The sequence below is a fragment of the Odocoileus virginianus genome, chromosome 11 (assembly GCF_023699985.2).
Source record: "Odocoileus virginianus isolate 20LAN1187 ecotype Illinois chromosome 11, Ovbor_1.2, whole genome shotgun sequence".
Classification (NCBI taxonomy): Eukaryota; Metazoa; Chordata; class Mammalia; order Artiodactyla; family Cervidae; genus Odocoileus; species Odocoileus virginianus.
Window position 1 is genome coordinate 55,829,744 of NC_069684.1, and position 25,042 is coordinate 55,854,785.

A 25,042-nucleotide genomic window follows, 5' to 3' on the forward strand; every position below is an offset into this window, starting at 1 on the left:
ACACATTTAAAGATTTGGCCCAGATCCTCCTCCTATCGAATTGAAGTTTATTCTTTCCATTAAGAAAGAAATATATTCCCACTGATGAAAATAAGCAAAGGGAGAATTTATTTTTGCAGCTAAAACCTGCAGTTGAGCGCGGGGTCCTCAAGTGTAACCTTACAGCCTTGGACACTCAATGTACTGGCCTCTCATTCTACTGGCTCCACTGCCTCTTCCCCTGGCCTTCCGCCTCCACTGTGCTGTCAGCATACTCCTTTTATTTTTTTTGATAAAATTATTTTGAATACATGTAAACTATTTAATACAAAGGATTAGCAGCCAGCAAGCATAAATAACTTATAGAAATCAAGTAAGAATAACTTTAAACAACCAATATGAGAAACAAGCAAAGGTTTTGAATTCATGGGGAAGAAATTCAAATGGCCAATAATAGATGCTCAATTTCACTAGTAAAAAGCACCATAAAATGTAATTAATTAAATTTACATCCACAAAACTTGCAACAAACACGTTATTATGAGTGAGTAAATAGTAACTCTCATTCATTGCTAGTATGAAACAAAATTGGTCTGCCAACTTTGACAGTCGTTTTATAATAATAGTAAATTGATTTGAATAAGTGAAAATTGTAAATACTCTATGAATAGTCACTGAGAATGAGAAACAATGTATATTATTGATGTAATCTGACTCTTCTATATTATTTTAAAAGATGGACTAAATCTACTTGTATTAAATCAAGTCACTAAATTTAAAAAATAATGTTGACAAAAATATGTATTTAAATATTGAAGCAATCATGTAAATTTTTGGCAAAACAAAGAAATCACTGAGTTTCCCCAAGCTCAGTGGTAAAGAACACACCTGCCAATGCAGGAGACATGGGTTCAATTCCTGAGTTAGGAAGATCCCCTGGAAAAGGAAGTGGCAATCCACTCCAGCATTCTTGCTTGGGAAATCCCATGGATAAAGGAACTGGTGGGCAACCACTTGTAAAAGAATGAAACTAGAACACATTTTAACACCATACACAAAAATAAACTCAAAATGGATTAAGGACCTAAATATAAGACCAGAAATTATAAAACTCCTAGAGGAGAACATAGGCAAAACACTCTCCGACATAAATCACAGCAGGATCCTCTATGACCCACCTCCCAGAATATTGGAAATAAAAGCAAAAATAAACAAATGGGACCTAATGAAACCTAAAAGCTTTTGCACAACAAAGGAAACTATAAGCAAGGTGAAAAGACAGCCCTCAGAATGGGAGAAAATAATAGCAAACGAAGCAATGTACTCCTTTTAAAATGCTCATCCAACTGAGTCATTCTCTGTATGCAACTCAATAATCCCAGCAGCTGAAGTGCACACAAAACTAGTAGCTCCTGAGACATTTTAAGGTGTCGCTTGTTTTCTTTCATGAATGTGTTTCCCTTCTTGTTTACCAGGCATACTCTCATTCATTCTTTAAAACTCAATTGGAAATGATCTCTTCTAAGCAGTTCTCAGCTCCCCCTCCAAATTTATGTGTTCATTACTCACTGTTCACACTATATACCTCGTAAATCCTTTTACAATAATACTTGGATTGTATAAAACACTTTACTTTTGTTATCTCCCTCATTATAATGTAAAGCTTTTGATAGTATTTTTTTTTTCTTTTTTGGTACTCCAGCACTTAAAAGTTTTATGAATGATTTGGAAATTAAATTTAGTATGAGAAGCATCATTTTTGACCTGACTAAGCTGTGTAAACTACTGGAAAAGGGGTATATCATATACCATGAAAACATTGTTTTTAAACTAAGTTTAATATAATAAAATATCACTAATCAAAATAAAACCAGAAAAAAAGAATGGGCTGCCATTTATTCAAATATAGAGAATAGTTTTGTTTACAAAACTATACTGGTTAAAACCACAATCTCAGAGACAAGGGTTCCATGAGGATACAGTGTGATATTAAATCTGAAATTTTATCACATACTAAACAAAATTAATATGGATAATAATTTTGTACTTATTATCTCCATGTTTTCCTTTTTAATCCTTTAATTTTCAAGTTTTTTCTCTTAGAATTCATTAAAAAATACAACCTAACCTGTGTTGTTCATATATGTATTTCCTGCATCTCAAATGCATTGTTCTTTTAATAAAAATGACTCAGCATCTCAAATGCACTTTTCTTTGACTTCTCATTGAATACCTCCTTGATTAAAATGTTAAAAATAGCATTTAAATCTTAAACAATCTATGAGCAATGAAAATCAGCATGTATACCATTAGGGAAAGAGAACAGCTGGTGGGGAACGGACACTGAGCTCCTTGCGAGTCTCCCAAGGGCAGCGGGGTCCAGCAGAGCCTTCCTGCTGTGTGGAGAGACGACAGGGAGGTGGCAGGGAGAGTGTCTAACAACAGCATCATCATCACACACATGGCATGTTTCCAAGCATTTCACATGAATTAATTAATTGAATTATCACAACTCTATGAGTACTATTTATTATCACCCAAGCCCAGAGGTTAAGGACACTCACACACCCACAAAAATAGGCACTGGATCTAGGATTAGAAACTTGCAATTTGAGTGCACAGCCCAAGTTCTTAACCATGTTAAACTGCTGTCAGCTGCATTAGTGTGTTTGCAATTATGATATTTATAACTTGGGAAATGCATGTACAAACATTCAAATACATAATGATATTGCCTCATGTACCGCATTTTCAAATGAATTGAGAGTTCAGTCAGATAAAAGACAAAAAGAAAAATAATAATAACTACAAGAGAAAATCTGATAGGACTAGAATGCCATTTCTCTAAGCATCAATAGCCAACCATGTGAAGAATCCAGCATATGAAAAGGAGGCAGTATAACAGGTGTTTTAATAAAGGTCAAGAATCACATATATTTTGATATACATGTTTAACTGTATAGAAATGCTTCAAAGATTTATTTTCATTGAATGGTTAAGTAACTAACAGTATAGGTAACAAAGACAAACAACCTTGAATCTACACTTCTGTGTCTCTTTCACATCTCAAGCTATGAAAGAGGCTTTACAGGAGTTGATAGGCTCACCTCACAAATTCTAAATAAATTTTTCTCTTTCCCCATTATTTTATATTCATATAAGTGCATACAAATTTCCTATTACATATATTTTTGTAATAAATTGCAAATTTTATGATTTAGTAGTTTATAACTCTTCTAAGATGAAATTTGTTGTTAAAAATTCAATGGAGCTATGATAAAATAGCGATCTCATTACTGACTGCTTAATAAATAAGATCATCTTTTAACAAGGTTTTCTTGGTACTTCAGAAAATAATTAAAACCTTTCATGATACAGTAGAAAGAAACTAAAATAAATTCTAGATGAACCAAAGAATTACAAATTTAAAAAAACATTATGGAAAAGTCAGTAGAAAATCTATTTGAATATTTACTCAAATTCTAGAAGAATAACTTCTTAATCTGAGAAGTTATTTGGAAAAAAACAGACAACTAAAAACAGCTTTCTCATGTCAGAACATAACAAACAGAAATAAAAGGAAAGTAAATTAAGTGTAAATTAATTGCCAATTTTTACTTATTTTTATACTTTGGCCACCTCATGTGAAGAGCTGACTCATTGGAAAAGACCCTGATGCTGGGAGGGATTGGGGGCAGGAGGGGAAGGGGAAGACAGAGGATGAGATGGCTGGGTGGCATCACCGACTCGATGGACATGAGTTTGGGTAAACTCCAGGAGTTGGTGATGGACTGGGAGGCCTGGCGTGCTGCAATTCATGGGTCTGCAAACAGTCGGACACGACTGAGAGACTGAACAGAGCTGACTTATTTTTAGCAAAGATTTTTCAAGACAGTATCATTCAGCAAGGTATAATAAGATGGATATTCTAATAAAGGTGGGAGAAGAATCAACAGGTGCAGTGTTTTCATCAAAGGAATTTGACAGCATGTATTAAGAGTTTTACAAATATTCATACAAATGTTCAGTTAAACAGAAGAATCATGGGCTTTAAAATGAAGTAAACCTAGATTCACAATTCTTATCCACTCTCTGACCCTATAACAATCCATACATAGCCTCTTTTCAAAAATGAATAAGATGAAATAACTGATGGATATGGGGAAGGGCAAGGAGTAGGGATGGGAGAAGAGACAAGCAGTAAGTATCAATAGTTACAATTCAATGTGATACATGCTTTAACACATGCACATTAAGAGTACTAAGTGTATTTTCTACTTATTCACACTGTCATCACACTACTTCAGGATCTTACTATCCTATAAACATAAATTCAGGAACTTGTTCTTCCATACCCAACTTTTTATCTCCTCTCTTAGCCCTTCTGAGGATTAATTTTCCTAAAGCATAGTTCTGATTAACTATATGACTCAAAGACATACTTAAGTCATTGCTCCTCAATTACCTATAGAATAAAGGATAAAAGGGGAATCAGAAAGAATTTATTGAGATTGTAAAATGAGCCAAGTATTTGACAGACATCATCTTCTAGTAAGGGAGTTCCCTGATGGTTCAGATGGTAAGGAGTCTGCCTGCAATGCAGGAGACCCGGGTTCAATTCCTGGGTTGGGAAGAACTCCTGGAGAAGCAAATGGCAACCCACTCCAGTATTCTTGCCTGGAAAATCCCATGGATGGAGGAGCCTGGTAGGCTACAGTCCATAGGGTCACAAAGAGTCAGACACCACTGACTAACTTCACTCACTCACTCAGTCTCCCAGTAAAATAGATACTGTATCATTATTCCCAATTTACAGATGAGGCAGCAGAAAATCAGTGCAGGTTATTAAGTGATGAACCAGCTGGGCAATGGTGGACTTCAGATTTGAACCATTTTTGTCACTATGCCATCATGCTCTTCTAGCTGTTAGTCGAACTATGAGATCAATAGGCATTTTCAGTCACACAATAAACTTTCTGCTAAAATAATCTAACATCCAGTCAGACAACAACAAGCACTACTTTTTCTAGTTTTATTTGCCATTCATATCACTCTTTATATCTAGATATCCATACTACAATAGTTAAAATTTTATTTGCACATCTTAAAATCTCAGATGTCTTTGGCACTTCTTTCTTAAATTGTCTCCTAATAGACTTCATCTAAATTCCAATTACTTAAATCATCAGTTTACTGATCAGATCATGCCACTGATTATAAATGTTCAGTTCTGTGCCAGGCATTGCAATGGGTGCTGAGAAATAAAAATAAATATACATGATCATTCCCTTTGAAGAGCAGCCAGTTATATAGCTTTAGGACAACTTGTCGAGGCTAGCTGGCAGGACAGTTATTACAAGTACCTCATGGGCTCTTCTAGGTTATAAGCAATTGGGGCACATAGATCCTGTTGTATTTACCTGTTTCTCTTTGAGCATTCGACTTATTGCCTGACACACAGTACTTAGAAAATGTTTGCTAAATGATCGAATGACAGACTGTTATACACTCATATATCTTGAGTTCTATCTTGTAACTGTTTCATGATGCCTTAGATTGCACTGGAACCCCTTTAGTGGGTTCTTCACAACACTCCTATAATATTCTACATCCATATCTGTGACATGGTGTGAAACACAGAAACACAGTTAACACCGACGAGGAAACAAAGGCCCAGCAGGCTGATGTTACTGGGCTGGAGGGCCAGTTGCTTTTAACTCACGAAAGTGAATACTGAAGCCAAGACAGACAAGAATGGATTCCATCCATTATATCACACTGCTTCTTAACTCAATGAATAGCTTAGTACTTCAATAAACACAAAGGCAGTTTATTAGTTTGCTCAAATCCTGTCTGTACAGGATTTCAAAGTGCATTCTAAACTTCTTTACAACACAATGGTGGTGGTTTAGTCACTAAGTCATGTCCGACTCTTGCAAGCCCAGACTATAGCCCTTTTCACGGAATTTCCCAGGGAAGAATACTGGAGTGGGTTGCCATTTCCTCCTTCGGGGGACCTTCCCCAACTAGGAATGAAACCCACATCTTTTGCATCTCCTGCATTGGCAGGTAGATTCTTAACCACTGCGCTACCTGGGAAACTATGAATAGGTCTCATATGATATACAAAGTGCTTCCAAATAACATTCCAAGTAAAATCCAAAGTATAGAATTAAACAAGTGGATCAAAATATTTAAATTGCTAACATCTAAAAATCTTACCTACTAAAATTCTGTTCTTCTTGATGCCAGTTTTTACTTCATCATCAATCAAATCTGTAAGCACCTGACACATTACATCAATTGATTCAAGGTGCTCTGGGCAGTCATTTGATATTTTAAGTCTGTCAAACCATACATTGGAGATTCCTCCTTTCAAAGGAGTATATGGCCTGTTTAAAACCAAAAGAGAAAAAAGAAAAAAAAATTAAAACTTTTTAATTTCTAAAATATTAGTGCTTTGAATTAATTACCATTTCTTTCATGTTTTAAAAGTTAAAGAATTCATATTAAAGACATTCCCATGCTCGTCTTAACTCTCCTATACTTACATTGGTTCTATTAACATTGAGTAATGCCAGTTCATCATAGTCTCTCCAACTTTTGAGTTTCATACTCACCAGAAATTCCCAATGAAAAAAGAGTAATTATATTTTGCATAGTGTGTGTGCATGTTATTTTTTCCACTCAACTTAAATGATTAATTAATCGGGTCTATGACTTCTTTAAGTTTCTGCCTTGATATACTTTAATCTTTAAGTGTAAGGATCAATATTTAAGTATTCACAGCTAAATAAATAATGGCTGTCCATGCAAAAAGTCAGGCCTCAAGAGCAGAAAATATGATTCACCAAAATGCTTTTGAATGATGGTTAGTTTGTAGCACAGAAGTTTGAAGGCTGAGTTAATAATTTAAAGGTTTCTTGATCACATCCAGGCAGATTATCTTTAGAATAGGGGTCTTCAGGTTTTTTTTTCAATCAGGAGTTGGAGATATTTTATTTTTAAACCTTCTCAGAAACCTTGAAAGAATTTAATGGGATACAAATATCCACTGGCAGTGCTCTTCATACAGATATTCCAACACTGTCTGCAACACTCAATTTGGGTCTCAAACTGAGTGCTTTGCTGGACTTACAAAACATTCTATGTGCTAAGATACCCAGAGCTGGATGTCTTGTTGAACAAGATTGATATTTTAAGAAGCTTTACACTTAAATATCAGGTAGGATGGCTACAGTATTAGTGAATCTTGCTTTGGATTCTTTTAAGTATATGTGTGTGTGTGCACGCGTGCATGTGCGTGCATGCACATGCATGTGTATCCCAAGGTATTCCAAATACTCTGTTTTAATCAATTACAATGGGGTTAAGGGGTCTGGTGACAAGTCTTATGTCGGTAAATGTAATTAAGGGAACTGAAACACTCTTTCAGTTTCCTGTAGCAAACACAGAGAAGTTTATGGGGAGATATAGATATAAATATGTATGACACACATGGAGAACCAATGGTTTCTCAAAGATGAGGAACAGGATAGTTGAACGAAAAACACAGCTCTTCACTTAGCAAATCTTGCTTTCTATTTATGAGACAGCGAAAAATGGGTTTATGTTCTAAGTAAGAAGGCCACAGAAAATTCAAACAGTGACAGAAGTATACACTATAATTTGAAAGAAATCTAAAGCAATGCTGACCACAGATGCAGGGTTTCTTCTAGATCAACACTTCTATTGCTTTGCCCCATCTCAAATTAGCTATATATTCTCACCATCCAGAGTCAGTGAAATAAAAGCATAAAATGTATAGCCAGAACAAAAAAATGGAGGGCTAAAAGACACCAGCTGAGACCTGATTGTGCTTCCTTGCATATTCTTTAGTGAAAAACGAAGTGGAATCAACTGCAAACCCAAGCAGCTAGAGCTATTCAATTTTCATTCTGTCGTCCACGGTAGCAAAAGAACTCCACAGTCTATGCAAATCTGACTGTGGGGAACATCCAATTAATACTATCAATGGTGTGGTGCAGAAGGGAATGGGAGAACCATACAACTGTTGCTCTGTTTTAGTCTTAACTCTCCAAAATTAATGGATATCCACTTGAGGAACCTAAAAGTCAAGAGAAATATTCTGGAAACTTTCTCGGAGAAAGTGAAAGAAATCTAGAAACAAGAGAGTTGCTCAGACTCAGACTTGACAAGAACTCATCTGAAGAGATTCTTTCATTTACGAAAATATAACTGTGTTATAAACTTCACTCTGTAACATACTTTCTGCACTGTGAATGTATATTACCAGTATCTATATGCCAGCACATAAAACCCTAACATTCTTTCCTAGTTTATGCTGTGCTGTGCTCACTCACTTAAGTGGTGTCCGACTCTCTGCAGCCCCATGGACTGTAGCCCACCAGGCTCTCCTGCCCATGGCATTTTTCAGGCAAGAATACAGGAGTGGGTTGCCATTTCCTTCCCAGGGATCCAACCCGCACCTCCTGTGTCTCCGGCATTGCAGGTGGACTCCTCACCCACTGAGCCATCGGGGCCTCATTTATGCACATGTATGAAATGGTGCAAACATGGGATACTTCGTCTGCATGTGTTCTGCTCTGATGCTGACTGTCCTGCTTTTTTGTTGCTTATCTCTCTATTCCTCTTCTCCTCTCCCACCCCCTCACATATCTTGCCCTTCACGCTAGGTAAACTATGTCAACCTTCTCGAATATATCCCTCAGTGTTTTTCCCGCACATATATTAAAAGTTGTTTCTTTATATTAATTTGTTTTTTAACAGTGCTATATGCTTTTCAAAAATGAAATAAGCCTATCTGGTTTTCTTATGTGCATTATACTTTTCTCCTTTAACAACACCTCATGGAAACCCTTTCATGTGATGTAGTTCTTACCCATCTTTTTAAATAGCTATATAGTATCTTATAATTAAGATGCTCCATAATTTAATTGGCTACTCACTTACAAATGGGCATTTACTTGGTACCCAAGTTTTAGCCACTAAAAACAGTTCTGCATTAAACATATTTGTGTACATGTTTTTACGTACTTACATTTTTATTCTATGGAACAGAGTTTGTGGAATAGGCCTACTGGACTGAGAGGTATAATTTGATAATTTTATCTTAATAGAGGTTTCAGAGTTGCTTCCATGAAGGTTCTAAAAATTCACCTTTCTACAAGAAAAGTCAGAGAACATGTTTTTGCCCAACGGCTCTAATTACGATAGTTAACATACTTTAAAACATTACCACTGAAAGGTAGTAACTACACCTTTAAAATCAACTTTACTGAGATATAATTTACATATATAAATGTACACCTTTTAAATACACAGTTCAAAGACTTCTGACAAAGTATTTCCATCATACACAGAATATTTTCTTTACTTCAGAAAATTCCATCCTGTCCACTTGCAAGCAAACCCTATTCACTTCCAATGCAGCCACTATAGATTAGTGATGCCTTTTCAGAACTCTATGTGAAGGAATTACTTATTCATATCATTGGTTATTTTTTCCTATTGGAATTTTGATTTTTTCTCACTAGTTTCAAAGTGTATCTGTATATTATTCACCTAAATATTATTCATTTGTATTTCAAGTATTTTTTCCAAATAGATTTCTGCATATTGACATAGGTATATAAAGTATCTTTTATTAAGCCAAATCAAAGACTTCACAGTTGATATACTCTGAGAGGTATAATTTTAAATTAAACTGAATTAAATTAAACTAAAATTTTGGGTATTCTGATTTATTTAAGGTATGAGCAATTCATACACTATTACATGTAGAATCCAAGATTATCTTCTAAGATTTTTGTTTTCATTTTTACATCTAAGGTTTGAATTTTTCTGGAATTTATTTCCTGCATGATATGACCCAAGGGTTGAAATTCATTTTCTCTCCTATGTGCCAATTGTGCCTGCACTGCTACAAAAACAAAACACCTTTTCTCATAAAGGTGAAATTCACCTTTATGAGAATTTACCTCTGCCATATTGTAGTTCTGAAGAATCTAGTCTCTCTCGCCATAGGTTCTATAAGAGAACTAAACCGTGATGTCTAATACATTTACTACATATAATGAATGGACTTCTCTCCAAAGCATCTAGAACGGTACTAGTTCTATCCTTGGCAAAAATCAAGAAAATGACGAGTCATCTTCTGTTTTGTCACTCACTGGAAGAACTCTGGTTGAGAAAGGCTCTATTTTGTTCCACTGATTTATTGATCTACTCCTGTGCTGGGACCACACTGAGACACCACGATGGTTTTAGAGTAAGTTCTGAGGGTGAGTCAGGCGGTCCCCCCTCCCTACCATCACCACCACGTGTCTCTCAGACTTGTCCTGCCTATTCTTAGGTATCTCATCTTCTTTCTCTTAAAAATAGTAATCCAATATTTAGTAAATTTTAAAATTATTTCAAACAATCCCCCTTAAAAGCCCTTTGTGAGATTTTAACTAATATTGCATTATTGCCTTGGAATTAACATTTTATGACCTGAATCTGGGAGGAATGAAGATTTTTGCAGGATCTTTCCAGGATCTGCCACATTCTGGGCCTTACCTAAGGCTTCTCCTGCATCAACCCCTAGGCTCTCAGTGGGCGAGATAAAATCCCGCCTCAGCTCTGTATGGGGACTCCTCCTGCAGAGCCTAATTCTCCCTCATTCCTGTAGGTCTTCTGACTTCAGAAGCTGCTTGGCTCAAGACAGGGAGATAAATTGGAATCAGAAGGAGAGAAAGCATTCCGTCCACCCCTCCTCCCAGAACCCCCTTCTCAGGATTAACTTTCTTAACAGGACTCAGAAAATGAAAGCAGGTGCTTTCCATATAGCATTAATACCACCGTTAGACAAAATTAAATCCCAAACCAATAAAATTGCCACTAAAACCGCAATGATCTTCTGAATGAAAACAAAATACAACACTCGGGCTAAAGCCTGAATTGGATTGTGACTTATTTCTACTTCCTTTTTCATCTTATTCTATTTCTCTTAAGTGTTTACTTGTCTGTCTAAGCACTTAAATAAGGATGATATCATAGGCTAAAATATGAATCATTCTGGGAACTCAGCCATTAATAGAAAAAAATGACACTTAACTTTTTGTCTTTGACAGTGCCTTAATTAGAGATATATGCTCCACAGAATGTAAGTTTTACCAATTTAGCAGCTTTTTGTTCTCTCAGTTCTCTAACAAAACTAATTCTGTCCAAAGGGAGATAATAAGGAAAATGTGATGAGACAAAGAATAATTTAGATCTTTTTGTTAAGAAAACAATCAAGAATGCATAATTCTCCTAAGATGGTAGAGAAGTCTTTCAGTAAAGCATGAAAGTAAGATTGTTTTTTAAAGCAGCTAAACAAACTGGCACATATGGTATACTCATTCGCCTTCTTCCTCAAATAAATCACTTCATTAGCTGGCATGAGACAGCTCAGACATTATTACCATAAATAAGTATATTTGGCAAAGAACGTATGTGTGGCTTCTCAATCAATCGATCAATCAAACCACTACACACTGGTAAAATATTAAGCTGGAATAGATGTTCAAGGCCTATGAGAAGAAAAGAAGTTGCCGCTCAGCTTGTCACCAAGCTTTGTTCCCTGAGAGTCATAAGATCGCAAGGCCACTCGCAACCTCCCAGACGCTGTCTCTAGGCCCGAGGCTCCCTCTCTGCCCTCATCTCACTGCTCTCCCCCCACTCCCTAGGTTGCAGTCACACTTGCCTCGGCTCGCCTCAGAACCGCCTCACTGCTGACCCAAGGACTTAGCACCTGACATTTCCTCTCCCCGGAATGCCCCTTTCCACCGTGATTACCCCCACTGCCAAGAACAGGTATTTGTTGAACGATGCATGTCAATTAATTTTTGTCAGTGAGAAATAATAAAGATACCTAAAATTATTGAGCTTTGCTCTGCATATCTTCTAATTCTTGTAAAAACCCATTCTGTGATTTCTAGAAAAGGGTCAAATTTTTCTTTTGTTGATTTTTTTTAAAAGGACGTATTTCTAAGGAATAACATACTTAGAACACGTGTCTAACTCTTACAATCCCATGGACTGTAGCCTGCCAGGTTCCTCTGTCCATGGCATTCTCCAGGCAAGAATACCGGAATGGGTTGCCATTTCCTTCTCCAGGGGATCTTCCCAACCCAGGAATCGAACCCAGGTCTCCTGCATTGCAGGCAGATTCTTTACCATCTGAGCTATGGGGGAAGCCCAATAACACACTAATAGATACTTAATACTTAAAATACTTACAGAGAAGTAAACTACTTCTTCCAAATAGCATTCTTTTAGGACAGTTCCTTGCCAGTGAAGTGTACCTGCAGTACAGATCCACTGTTATCAGGAGACAGATCTCCTAATATCAGGCTTCAGGTATGAATCCTAAGTGATGGAGTGAAGACGAGCCATTACTGCTAAACCTCAATCAAAAGTGCCTAACCTTGTTCCAGAATATAAGTTTACTGAAAAATATAAACATGCACTTCACGTGGAAAAATAGTAGAGGCACGACTGACTGAATCTTGCTACTTTTAGAATTTTTCAAAACACTAAGAAACTGTATCATATAAATTATTAATAGCTTATTAAAAATTATTTTTAAAATGGAAATTCTACTAGTAAACTCAAACCAACAAGAACCTCTAATTACAAATACAGCTAAAGTATGTCACAGAAATAAAAATCTTTATTGAGCACTTCAATTAAATATAGTCTAAATTAACATAATAAAACAATGAAGCAACATTTTCCATTTAAATCAACACAGCAGCTAAATGCTGACTTTTACTGAGTATGCCCTAACTCAGCTGATTAAAAACATCTATTAAATAGGGTTGAGAAAAGGAATACCTTATAGCCAGAGTGGCAACTCACAGTTTAATCGAAACACACTGATCTGCTGTAAGAGGCCACAACAGGGTGTGAGCAGAATAGACCACTGTTCTCTTAAGTTCTTTAACGCATGTCTGACTGCTAGAAGCGAAAGCTATAACCTTGTTTGACAGAGTTTTCAACGTATGCTGATAAAACACATATAACAAGCAGCATGTATACATTAAGGAGGGGAAGATAAAGGAAGCTATATGGTTATAAGGCTTCTACATTTTGTGAAAAGTGGTAAAAAACTAACTCTAAGTAGGTAAAAGGTGTGATATATATCCTATAGTCTTTAGAACAATCAGGAAAAAAAAAACTATAAATGGTAACAAAGTATTAATTTTCTTAAATCCAAAAAAGATGGAAAAGGGAAAAAGAGAAATAAAAAGCAATAAATTTAAATGCACATATAGCAATAGTTACAATAAATGCAAATGGTCTAAATAAATCACTTAAAGGACAGAAACTGCTAGATTGATTAAGGAAAAAACAAAGCCCAAATTATGTTATATATAAGAAATAAATCTTAAAAATAATGGCATAGATGTTAAAAGTAAAAAGATTAAAAAAATATACACTATACAAACAGTAAACATAGAAAAGCTGATAAATCCTATATGATTATTAAACAAAGTACAGTTCAAAGCATTACCAGAGATTTAAAAATGAGCATTTTATAAGATAAAAGTAGCTCTTAATAAGGAAGACAGTAAACCTGCCTGGAAATGTACCTCATATAGCTTAAAAACCATGAGAGAAAAACTGGCAGAACCAAAGGGAGAAACAGAACAATCTAAAATCACAGTTGGAGATAACAGCACCCATTCTGTGGTAACTAATAAAATGACTTGGAATCACTAAGAAAACATAAAGATTTAAAATAAAAATATAAAATTTAGTATAATCACCTTGAACTACTGACATCTATCGAACCCTATACACAATGAGTCACCAAGAGAGACCACATGCCCATCGTGATACAAGTGCCAGTGAGCATCAAAAGAATGAAACTGTACAGAATACCGGCAGCAACAGAAACAAAATCAGGAATCAATAGCAGTAGAACACCTAGAAAGACCCCAAATGCTGGGACGCTAACAACATGTTTCTAAATAATTTATGGGTTAAAGAAGCTTGCAGAACTCTTGTTTTCCATATCTGGCCAGAAAAGTATCTTTCATCCCACATGTTCTTCTTACAATGTGACTCAGATGCTCCCATCAAGAGGTAGAGTCAATGTCTCTCTCCTTGACTCTGAGTGGTCCTCTGACTAGAGAGGACATAGCACTATGCAACTTCTTCTAAGACTAGGTCTTAAAAGGCAACACAGATTCCTTCTGGTTCTCCTTAGTGTATCTGCTCTTGGACATCAGCTTCCATGCTGCCAGGATGTCCAAGACATCAGACAGTTAAAAACTCATGTAGTTGTTACGGTAACAAGAGCAAAAGACCAAAGGAAGATCCCAGATATTATCGAGTACTAAGTGCCAGATACGAGCGAATCTTCAGATGATTCTAGTCATGCCCAGACTTCAAGTCTTCCCAACAGAGGCCCCAGTTTTCACAGAACAGAATCAAGACATTAGCACTGTGCCTTTTCTGAATTTCTAACCCATGGATGGATGACCACACAACAACTGTTGTTTGGGGTGCTTTAAGATCCCCTGGAGGAGGGCATGGCAACTGACTCCAGTATTCTTTCAGAGAAGGAAATGGCAACCCACTCTAGTATTCTTGCCTAGAGAGTTCCATAGACAGAGGAACCTGTCGGGCTACAGACCATGGGGATGCAGAGTCAGACACCATTGAGCAACTAACACTTTCACTCTCGTGAGCACATAGAAAAGATTTCAATATATTAAAAATACAAGAGAGAAAATTACTGGGAATTACCTAAGGCAGTAATAAGAGAGAAATTTAGAGCTTTAATATAAATAGAAGGAAGGAAATAACAAATGTAAAAGCAAATATAAACAACAGAAAAAGAGCACAAAATAACCAAGCCAAAACTCTATGAAAAGATTAACAAAATTAATAACCCTTTGACAAGATAAAGAAAAAAAGATATAAATTATTAATATTGGTAATGAAATAAAAAATATCAGCACAAATCCTAACATCATTAAAAAAGAATATGAACAACTTTATATCAATAAATTTGGTAAATTAAAGATACAAATTCTATGAGAAACACAAATGATCAAAACTGATACAGAAAGAAACAGAAAATCTGAATAGTCTCATTATATGAAAGAAACTGAATTTATTATCAAAACTTCACAGAAGAAAACTTAAGGTACAAATAATTTCACTAGTGAATTTTACTGAACACTGAAGGAAAAAATAATACAAACTCAGAAAACAGGAAGGTAACATTTTCTAACACATTTTAAGAGATCTTGGGAATTCCCTGGCTGTCCAGTGGTTAGGACTCAGTGTTTTCCCTATTGAGGGCTTGGGTTCAATCTCCGGTTAAGATCCTGCAAGTTACATGGCATGGCCAAAAAGTAAAATAAAATAAAAAGAGACAGTATAATCTAGATAACAAAACTTTATAAGAGAAAACTACAGATCAATATCCCTCATGAATGCAGATTAAAATTCTCAACAAAATCCTAGCAAATCAAATTCAGCTACACATAAAACAAATAATACATTATAACCAAGTGGGGTTTAAGTCAAGAATGAAAGGGTGGTTTAACATTTGAATGTCCACCAATGTAACAAAATAAAAGATAAAAACCACGATTATCTCAAAAAGTACAGAAAAATGATTTAACCAATTCAGAAAAAAAACTCAGCTAATTAGGCAAAGAAATAAATTTCCCTAATAAAAGGTGCACAGAGAAAAACCTGTTACAATATCATACTTAATGGTGAAATACTGAATTCTTCCCCTCTAAGATTATACAAGAAGGCATTCGTTGATTCTACTAAACACTTTTATCAGACATTCAAATAAGCACAATGATGCAAGACAATATAGTAAAAAGAAGATTGGGAAGGAAAAAGGAACACTGCCTTTATTTATAGGCAATATGATCATTTACACAAAAAACATAAAGGATCTACTAGATAATTACTAGAAATAAGTGAATTTAGGAAGACAGCAAGATATAAGAGTAAGATCCAAATGTGTTTCTTATATAGGGTACAGGGAACTATATTTGATATCATGTGATAAACCATAATGGAAAAAATCATAGAAAAAGAATGTGTTTATGTACATAACTGAGTCACCATGCTGTAGCAGAGACTGTCCCAGCACTGCAAATCAACTACGCTTTAATAAAAGAAAATTTAAAAGTGTTTCTATGGACTTGTAACAATCAAGTTAGAAGTCTAAACTTTTAAAAAATTCTCTTTACAATACAATGAAAAAACATGAAATATTTGTGACTAAATTTAGCAAAAGACCTCTCTACTGAAAATTCTATATCCCTGCTGAAAGAAATGAACAAAGATCTAAAATGGGGACATACCATGTTAACTTCCTGTAAATAAACCTGCTATGGATTACATGCAATTCTAATCAAAATCCAAACAGGTGTTCTGTCAAATTGGTAAGTGGATTCTAAAATTTACATACAAATGCAAAGAACCTAGAATGAAAAATGCTGAAAATGAACTTATATCACTTGATTTCAACATTTGCTATAAAGCTGTATTAATCAACCATTTTTGTATTGGCATAAAACTAGACAGACCAATGAAATAGAACACTCTAGATAAGAAGTCATTAAAATATGTTCACAAAAAGACTTACACAAAAGAGCTTTCAGCAATGATAATCATTGTTTTTAAAAACTGGAAATAATCCAAATGTCTATCAACAGTAGAGTGCATAAATAAATGTGTGGTATATTCACACATAACATCTACTCAAAAATTTTTAAATGAACTACTGATAGGCACATAAACACTATGCTGAGTGAAAGAAGACAGACACAGAAGGTTAAATTATCCCATTCAGTTGAAATTCAACAACTGGCAAACTATGCTCCAGTGATAGAAATCAGAACAATGGTAATCTATGCATGGTAGGAACGAACTGGAAGGAGGCATAAGAAAACTTTCTCGGGTGATGGAAACATTCTTGTAATTGAAGCAATTAAACAAGAACATATATTCATGAAAACAGACTGACCTGTATGCTTAAGGCATTTGCATTTCACTGTAAATTTTACTTGTAAGGAAACATACTAGGACTTCTGGTCATAAGATGTCATTACGGGAGTGAAAATGCAAACCAGACAGGGACAAGATGTTTGAATCTGTTTTAAAAAAGATAAATGCTTTAATAAATTAATAAGTAAAAGACATATAAAAACATGGGCAAACAACATGAGTGGATGTTTCTTTTGAGGATATACAAATGCTCAACAAATATAAGAAATAATACTCAGCATCATTAGCATTAGAGAACTACAAATGAAAAGCAGAGGACACTACTACACAGCTACCAGATTGGCTACAGTTAAAAAGACTGACAGTGGAAATTGTTTATGTGGATGTGAAATGAATGGAACTGTCAAGCATTGCTGGTAACAGTGTAAACTGCTCTAACCTCTGTGGAAATATGTTTGGCATTCCAAACCAGAGCCAACACAGCTAAACCTGCTTCAACATTTCATTCTTACTCATTTCCATAAATATCTAGCTTGGGTGAAGTTACATAACAGGAAGCATCATTTCAAAGATGGGAGACTAGATCCATTCTAGGACAAAACTGTGGTGAACAGGTCATTTAACCCTGCATACCAATTAGGTGGCATCAATGGAAAGATTTAAAAAGCCAGATCATATTTTCAGCATACTCTGGTAGGAATAACTTAGTCAACAAAATACTACAGTAGAGAAAAACTTACAGGCTTGCAGGTGATGGAAGGAAAAACAGGAGAGAAAATAAACACCATAAGATTTGGACAATGTCAGAAAGTGTGAAGGAAAATGTCAAAGCATGAAAATTTGCTGCAGTTTTAAAGTTTATTAAAATTCACTTTTATCAAGTACAAAGTGAGAGTTAAGAAAGGCATGCATCCACCACTGCCTCCTGATGCTATTTAAAAGATAGTAAACAAAGGAGATGACACAAGACTTTCTATGGGCAGCACAAGAGAAGTGTTACAAGAGATGTGAAGCAGCAGCTACTTGGTGCTACCAAATGAAGCCACATTATGCTACAAAAGCAAGGTCAATAAATCTGTGCCCAAACTCCTTGCCTAAACAGAGCAGACTGTTTGGAGTATCAGTCAGAGAACTTGAAACAGCAGAGTACACTGTAAATGTCAGATTCTTCTAATAACATACAGTCAAACAGTCTTCCAAGGTTTGGAATCCAAACTAAAAACTACAAACTGAGTGGCACTGCAGGCTTCCTCGATGTGGGACTTGCTGGTGAAAAGTGGTCCATGAAGCTTTACAGACAGCAAGTGACCTCATGCTCACTCTAGATTAATCCTACTACTGGTTAGGTCCTAGAACAAATAACTGCAAACTCTTAGGAGCTACACTTCTTATGTCATTTACTGCAAAAAAACATACTTTTAAAAAATGCATGTCAGTAGTTAAGTCATTACACAGTGAAAATATCAGTATTGATATAAATATCCATAGTTACACATTCCTAGAGCAGTATCCTTAATTATATCAAATTCTGTAAAGTCCTTCTAATTGATGCTATTTTAGGAACACCCTGCCAGTGTGCTAAATTAAAAATGCCTCATATAAAACACTGCATAATCAATCACTGAATGTACCATCTTCTTTTAGGTTTCCTATCTCAATATTACTGCCTTCCCATCCCCCCTAATTTTCAGTTTCTCCCAGTATCTGCTCTATATATCTACACCGAATTGACTGCAAGTCTTACATTTTCACAAATGTCCTGGATCAGGCTTTCATGATGGTTAGACTATCAGATCTCACTTTTGGATGTGTACTAAAACTCATGCTAGAATGAAGCTTTTAAAATATAAAAAAATCTTTCTGCTGTGGCTACATCCCAAACTGAGTCAAACTCGGGGGGTAACAAGTAGGTGGAATTGTAGATAAAACATAGGATACCAGTTACATTTTAATTTCAGATAAACAATGAATTAAAAAATTGTTCTGGAAAAAAAGGACCTCAATTTAAAATATTTTAAATACAGAATTAAGCTGCAAAACCATCCAGTGCTGTGTGTATATACATATATACATACATACATATATATACATATACATATATATACATGTATATATGTATATATATATATACATATTTTATGCCACAGAGTTATACTGAGTAATGATTTTAATGACCACATACCTGGGAGGAGCTGTTGGATAGATAACTTTTATGTGCTGGAATGCTAAATCTTGGTTTAAAACTTGCTTGATCCACGTTCTCAATCCTTGTCCAGAATCACCTGATGAATCACAAAGTCTAGATTAAGTTAAAACATTTTGCCAGCACAGTGTTTTGACAGAACAGTGTATTTAAAAGCAGTTTATAACTTTCAGGTCACATAGGCTGGAACAAGAAATAAAAACTCTTCATAAATAAACTGTATAGAAACCAACTTATCAATGTGGACTAACTGATCAAGCATCAATAGTTAGAAATAATTCTGATTATTTTACTCCTGACTCCACCCACTGATCACTTTAAAGCCCTCTTTAAGCTTTATTTTTTAAATTTCCCCATCTGCTTACATGATATAATAGGTATAAATAAATAAATTGATTTTTCTAAAAAAAATCCCATATATGATTTCAAACACTGTCATTTCTTATTTTATTCTTAAAAATAGTAAATTCCTAAAGTGCTTATAAACCTTTGCAATTGGAACAACCTAAAACAATTTTCTTGGTTAAAACAACAAATTCCTTCAAAAGATGTATTTAGCATACTTTTATTTTTGAACTTGAAAAAATGAAAAATTAATTTTGACAATATGTTTACATAATCTAAAATAATGATCATACATCCCATGGCTGAAAAATAACCAAGCCTCATGCAAGAATTGATATACATGTATTTCCATAAAAAAATTAAACTAGGTTCACTTTAGGTAGTCTTAAAGAGAAAAATTTCAAGTTAACAACTCTTAGTTTGTAATCAATCAATTCATTAAGATAGCAATTTTAAAAGTATCTACTGAATACCTATTAATGTGTGAGACATTATTCTTACTGCTAGAGAGGCAGGGACAGAAAGGTGATGGAGAGAAAGAATTCCTGCACTCATGGAGTATATAGCTTATTGTGAGAAACAGACATCAGTCAAATATCCATATACAGAAATGTGAAAGAAAGTGGCTGCAAATGTAACCACTGCAAAAGAAAGATACTAGGTGCTTCAAGGATTTCTTATATTTGGAATTACCCCCAACAAGATTCAGAGATAACTTCATTAGAATATAAGCTCCACAAGGATGGTTCATTTTGTGTTTAGCCACTGAGTTATTTGTTCATCAGATGCCTAAAACAGGACTGACACAAACTAGGCATCCAGTAGATAGTTGTGGAATGGTTTAAACTGAGATCTATGGGATGGTGAAGAGTCAAGTACAGAAGGAAAAGCAGCTCAGACAGCACAAGGCAGATGCTAAAACCCCGCAAAGGAAGGAGCAGCATGGCATCGAGAACTGAAAGGCAGAAAACGAGAGGAAGAGCAGTGAGAACATGGAGAAGCCGAGACGGTCATTTTTTGCAGAAAGGGGGCACACTTCTAAGGATTATTCTGGAATCCTTATTCTGGAAGCTGTGTGAAGACAGGCCTGAAGGAGGACAGAGATGTGGAAGAATCAGTCAGGTGGTTGCTGTTCAGATGACAGTTGCTTAGACTATGGAGTAAACAGAAATAGATACTAGACAAAATAAGGAGATGAAATTAACATCTCCTGCATTGGCAGGTGGATTTGACCACTGAGCCACCAGGGAAGTCGATGAAATTAACAGAAACTGGAAACACATTAGTTACCAGCGGTCAGTCATGACAGGTTTCAAGGCTGACAGCAAAAGTGTTTGGCCAGAGAGGAAACACAGGAAGCAGCAGGTCTGCAGACACCAAGTATGAGGTACAAAGGGCTGAGCCAACTACAGCCAGCTGGAGGACAAAATCCAGCTCCCTGAGGGCTGAGAGCTAAGAGAGGCTTTTTAAAGAATTAAAAAAAAAAAAAAGAAAGAAAGAAAGAAAAAGGAGAAAACAGAAGAGAAAAAGAAAAATATGTGAAGGAGAATTGATGCGACACACAAAACCTAAAATGGTCACTACCTGACTCTTTACATAAGTCTGCTGACCACCGCCCCACACTATCTGCTGCCAGAATCCTCCTCAGGTGTCTTTTCCTGCTCCTATCACTCTAGGCATCCTAGCCTTACTGCCATTCCTTGAATGTTCCTGGTCTTCCTCTTGTCTGTACAGTCTAACCCAATATTCACATGATTCACTCAAGTCTAGCAGCTAAAATATCGTCTATATGAAATCTATTCTGATCACCTTATTTAAAACTGTAATCCCATCATACATCTCATTTTCCTAATCTTGGCTTCTTTCTTTCCAAGGAATGTACTCTCTTTTACCATTAATACTTCCTCCAGTAGAAAGAAAGGCCCTTGAGAGCAAGGCTTTCTGTTGTTTTGTTCATTGTTGTATGCCCAGAGTCAGGAACAGTGCTTTGCACAGTGACCACATAATAGGTATTTCTTCAGTGAATGAATTCATGCATGCATGACTATTAGGCAATTGGATAAACAGGTCTAGCGCTCAAAGGAGATCTAAAATGAAGACGCATATTTGTTTCACATGAATGGAGATAAAAATAGAATCTGTGGGCTTGCATGGAATTTAGCCTGGGGAGAAAAATGTAGAGGGAATAAGAGAAGAGGAGCGAGGTATGAATTCTGAGGAAATCAATATTATGGCCAGGGAGAGGGAAATGAACGTGCAAAATAAGCCACAGAGCAAACAGCAGCAGAAAGAACCAGGAGGGTTTCCAGAAGAAAGCTGAATGCTGCTGACAGTTCAAATAAAAGGATGACTGAAAAATGTCCATTATATTTAGCAACACAGAGGTTACTGGTGACTTCAGTAAGAGCCGACTCAGTCAATTCACTAAGACCTACTATATGGGGAGAAAGCAAGTCATATAGGGTTTGGCTCTATGTGAATCTTAGAGCTCAGTGTGAAATAGACATTAAATTAGGTGAAGCATATAACAGTGTGAATTAATCTAACCTGAGAAGTAAATAAAGCTAATTAAGCTATCATGCTTTCATCATCCTGAAAGAAGATATTGGTATTGTAGTAACTGGAAATGCTAAAATTAAGTTGATTATATATAACACATTCATTCACACATGATGTTCTAGGTTGTTGTATTCTATAAGAGAACCTCAAGTTCTCAAGATTAAAAAAAAAAAAAAAACAAAATCTGCCTCTAAACACTTTTTTACCTTGAAAAGCAAAACTAAATGTTACAAAAGAGCATGGATCCATACATTCACAAAGGCCAATCCTTAAAAAGCCAGCACCTGATTCTAAGAGTATAGAAATTGTTAAAACTGGTTTGCCACATTTCTATCAATCAGAAGTCAAGCATATACTATACCACAACCACATATATCATTGTCTAGTGTAAAATCATATTCCCAGTAAGTTGGAGCACAAAATACATAGGAATTGCATTATACTTGCATAAGTGGCAGAATTCTTTGGATAAACTTTGTTGAAAGTACAAAGGGGAAAAAAAATTGCAGGTACAAGTCTGGGTTTCAGATACACACAGTCACAAATTTTAAAATGTCAGTAATTTGAAACTGAAAGGAGTAAGGATAGTAACTTTAAGCACAGTGGTCCAGGTGAAAATGAAGAAAAGTCTCACAGTATTTCCTAAAGATATTGTGGAATAATTTATTTATTAAAAGGACTGTAGCACTGGGGAATTTCTCGGTGTTTATTTCTGGCTGCTGTTTGCAGCCCCAAATAGTATTAGTATTAGTCTCTGAGTTATAAGCATTGCTGTCATCTTAGGCCTCTCATCTTCTAAGTATATTTCATCAGCCAAGTATTTCCCTTTAAATATCTTTGGCCCTTTTTTTCTCTATTTCCAAAATGATAAACACTAGATCACAATTTTTTTCACTTCACCTCTCCAGAGCAGTGATTTTGGAGTCAGAGATCTGGGTTCAAATTCCAATTCTACCACCACTGATTGCAATAGCCAAGTAACCTCAGACAAACTATTCAATCTACCAAGACTCATTTTAAAAATGAGGGCATTTCCAGGTTTCCACCCTGTACCTTTGCAATCCCCTCCATCATCCAATCACTGTCCTCTTTAAGCTTACACAAGTCTTGGCTCAAAGACCACTTCCTCTGTCAAACCTAACAAGCCCTTCATCTTCCAAAAGCGTTGATAACGCCTAACCATTTTTTTCCCCCTCTTAAAATTCATTTGGCAGTAAATCATGCCATCGTGGGCTCTGACCACTGCTGAGTAAAACTAAATGAACTGCCTTTACCTTTCGGTGGGCCCCCTAAGGACACAGGCTGCGTTTCATTTCTTTAAAAAACATTTCCCAAGAATTTACCCCAGGTTGCACTAGGAATGCAAAAATTCAAACAAGAGTTTGAACCTCTTGAGAAAGAGAAAGAAGGGAAGCGGGGAAGACAGGAGTAACTACAGGTGAGTGTAAGAAACGCTATTCAGAACTGAGTACCTTTATGAAAGGCAGGCAGTGGAAGAAGAACCTGCCCCTGGGGCTCCGCTTTATTTTGGGGGCTGAACGACAAGAGGGGCAAAGAGAAGAGGAAGGAGAAATGCGGGGCGGGGGGCACTTTAGCCCTGGCACAGTGTCTCACAGAAAGGAGTAATAATCCACTGTGGCTAAAACTCAAATCACTAATAACTGAGTATTTAAAGTACTACATAATGTATCTGTCTCTAGCAGAAAACGTATCTAACTTGCTCTGTTTAAACTTGGAGGAAGCGACGGGGCGGGGGAGGGATGTGTGTGGCCAAGGGCTGCAATGGAGAATGTGAACAGAGGGCTGACCAAGTGACGGGGCACAAAGGCCAGAAGCGAGGACGCGGGGCAGTGGCCGCAAGACAAAAAAAAGGAAGGCAAGGGGATACGGCTGTGGACCGGTTACCAGCTCCCGTGTCCACATCCGCGGGGGTTAACAAGGAGGCAAGGTCACCCGTGCCTCCACGAGGGCAACACTGGGGGAACCGAAGACGGGGGCGTCTCCCATGCTTCAGTAACCTGGACGGAAAGCTGTAATCCACCTGAGCCATGCAGGAAGATCAGCGAGGCGCTGTGACTCCCAGCCGGCGAAACCATGCAGCGATGCAGGCGTGCTGAGCCCGACGTGGCGGCCATGACTGCGGCCTGAACTAGAGCTGCGCGGGCCCCGCCCCTACGCCGTCCTGCGGGCCCGCGCACGTAGGCGCGCACGGGGCGCGCCTGGAGACGCGCTTGCGCAGCGGGGTTGCGCAGCCCGGCCTCTCGGCGAAGTCTGAGTCCGATTAGGCTGTACTGAGGGTTTGCATTTGCTAGGACTGGTGTCATACAGGTGACCCCTTTGGTAAGGTTAATGGATCTACTTATTTGCTGTAGGATTTTCAACTGCAGTCCTAAAATTCAAGATTGCTTTTTCATTTGGAGACATATAGGTGTTATGATTTACCACTGGGCCACTTGGGAAGCCCCATGTAAGTATCTGAAATAGGCAGATTCATCAAGAGAAAGTAGTGGTTACCAAGGGCTCAGGGGAGCAGGGAATGAGAAGATATTGTTCAATGGGTACAGAGTTTTTGTTTGGAATGATGAAAATTTTCTAGAAATAGTGGTGATGATTATACTACATGGTGAATGTATTGTATTTCATGCCACTGAAACTTGTCACTTATAAATGGTAAATATTTTGCTGCGTAGATTTTATCACAGTTTTTAAAATACAAAAAAAAAAAAAAAAAAATAGCTTAACAGTTTTCTATATCAAGCCCTAACAGTAGAGATCTTTTAATACTGATGGCTTCAGCCCCAGAAGGGGCTTCCCAGGAGGTGCCAGGGATAAGGAATCTGCCTGCAATGCAGGAGACTCAAGAGACGTGAGTTCAGTCCCTGGGATGGGAAGATCCCCTGAAGTAGGAAATGGCAACCC

The 25,042-nt window shown here is 36.5% G+C and overlaps 1 protein-coding gene and 1 long non-coding RNA gene across 3 annotated transcripts in view; one reads left to right on the forward strand and one right to left on the reverse strand.

Annotated features, from left to right (window-relative positions):
• The window catches only part of LYPLAL1 (lysophospholipase like 1), a 34,123-nt gene extending 9,826 nt beyond the window's left edge, over nucleotides 1–24,297 (reverse strand). The window contains exons 1-3 of the mRNA XM_020904153.2: nucleotides 24,165–24,297; nucleotides 19,199–19,298; nucleotides 6,202–6,371 (exon numbers count right to left, since the gene is read on the reverse strand). Of these exons, the coding sequence (XP_020759812.1) occupies nucleotides 6,202–6,371; nucleotides 19,199–19,298; nucleotides 24,165–24,258 (364 nt within the window). The 5' untranslated portion in view covers nucleotides 24,259–24,297. The remainder of the gene's footprint in view (nucleotides 1–6,201; nucleotides 6,372–19,198; nucleotides 19,299–24,164) is intronic.
• A 15-nt stretch (nucleotides 24,298–24,312) lies between these two features.
• Nucleotides 24,313–25,042, forward strand: part of LOC139037528 (uncharacterized) — a 180,629-nt gene continuing 179,899 nt past the window's right edge. For both annotated transcript variants that reach the window (XR_011490408.1, XR_011490409.1), the window contains exon 1: nucleotides 24,313–24,463. This is a non-coding gene — a long non-coding RNA (uncharacterized lncRNA). The remainder of the gene's footprint in view (nucleotides 24,464–25,042) is intronic.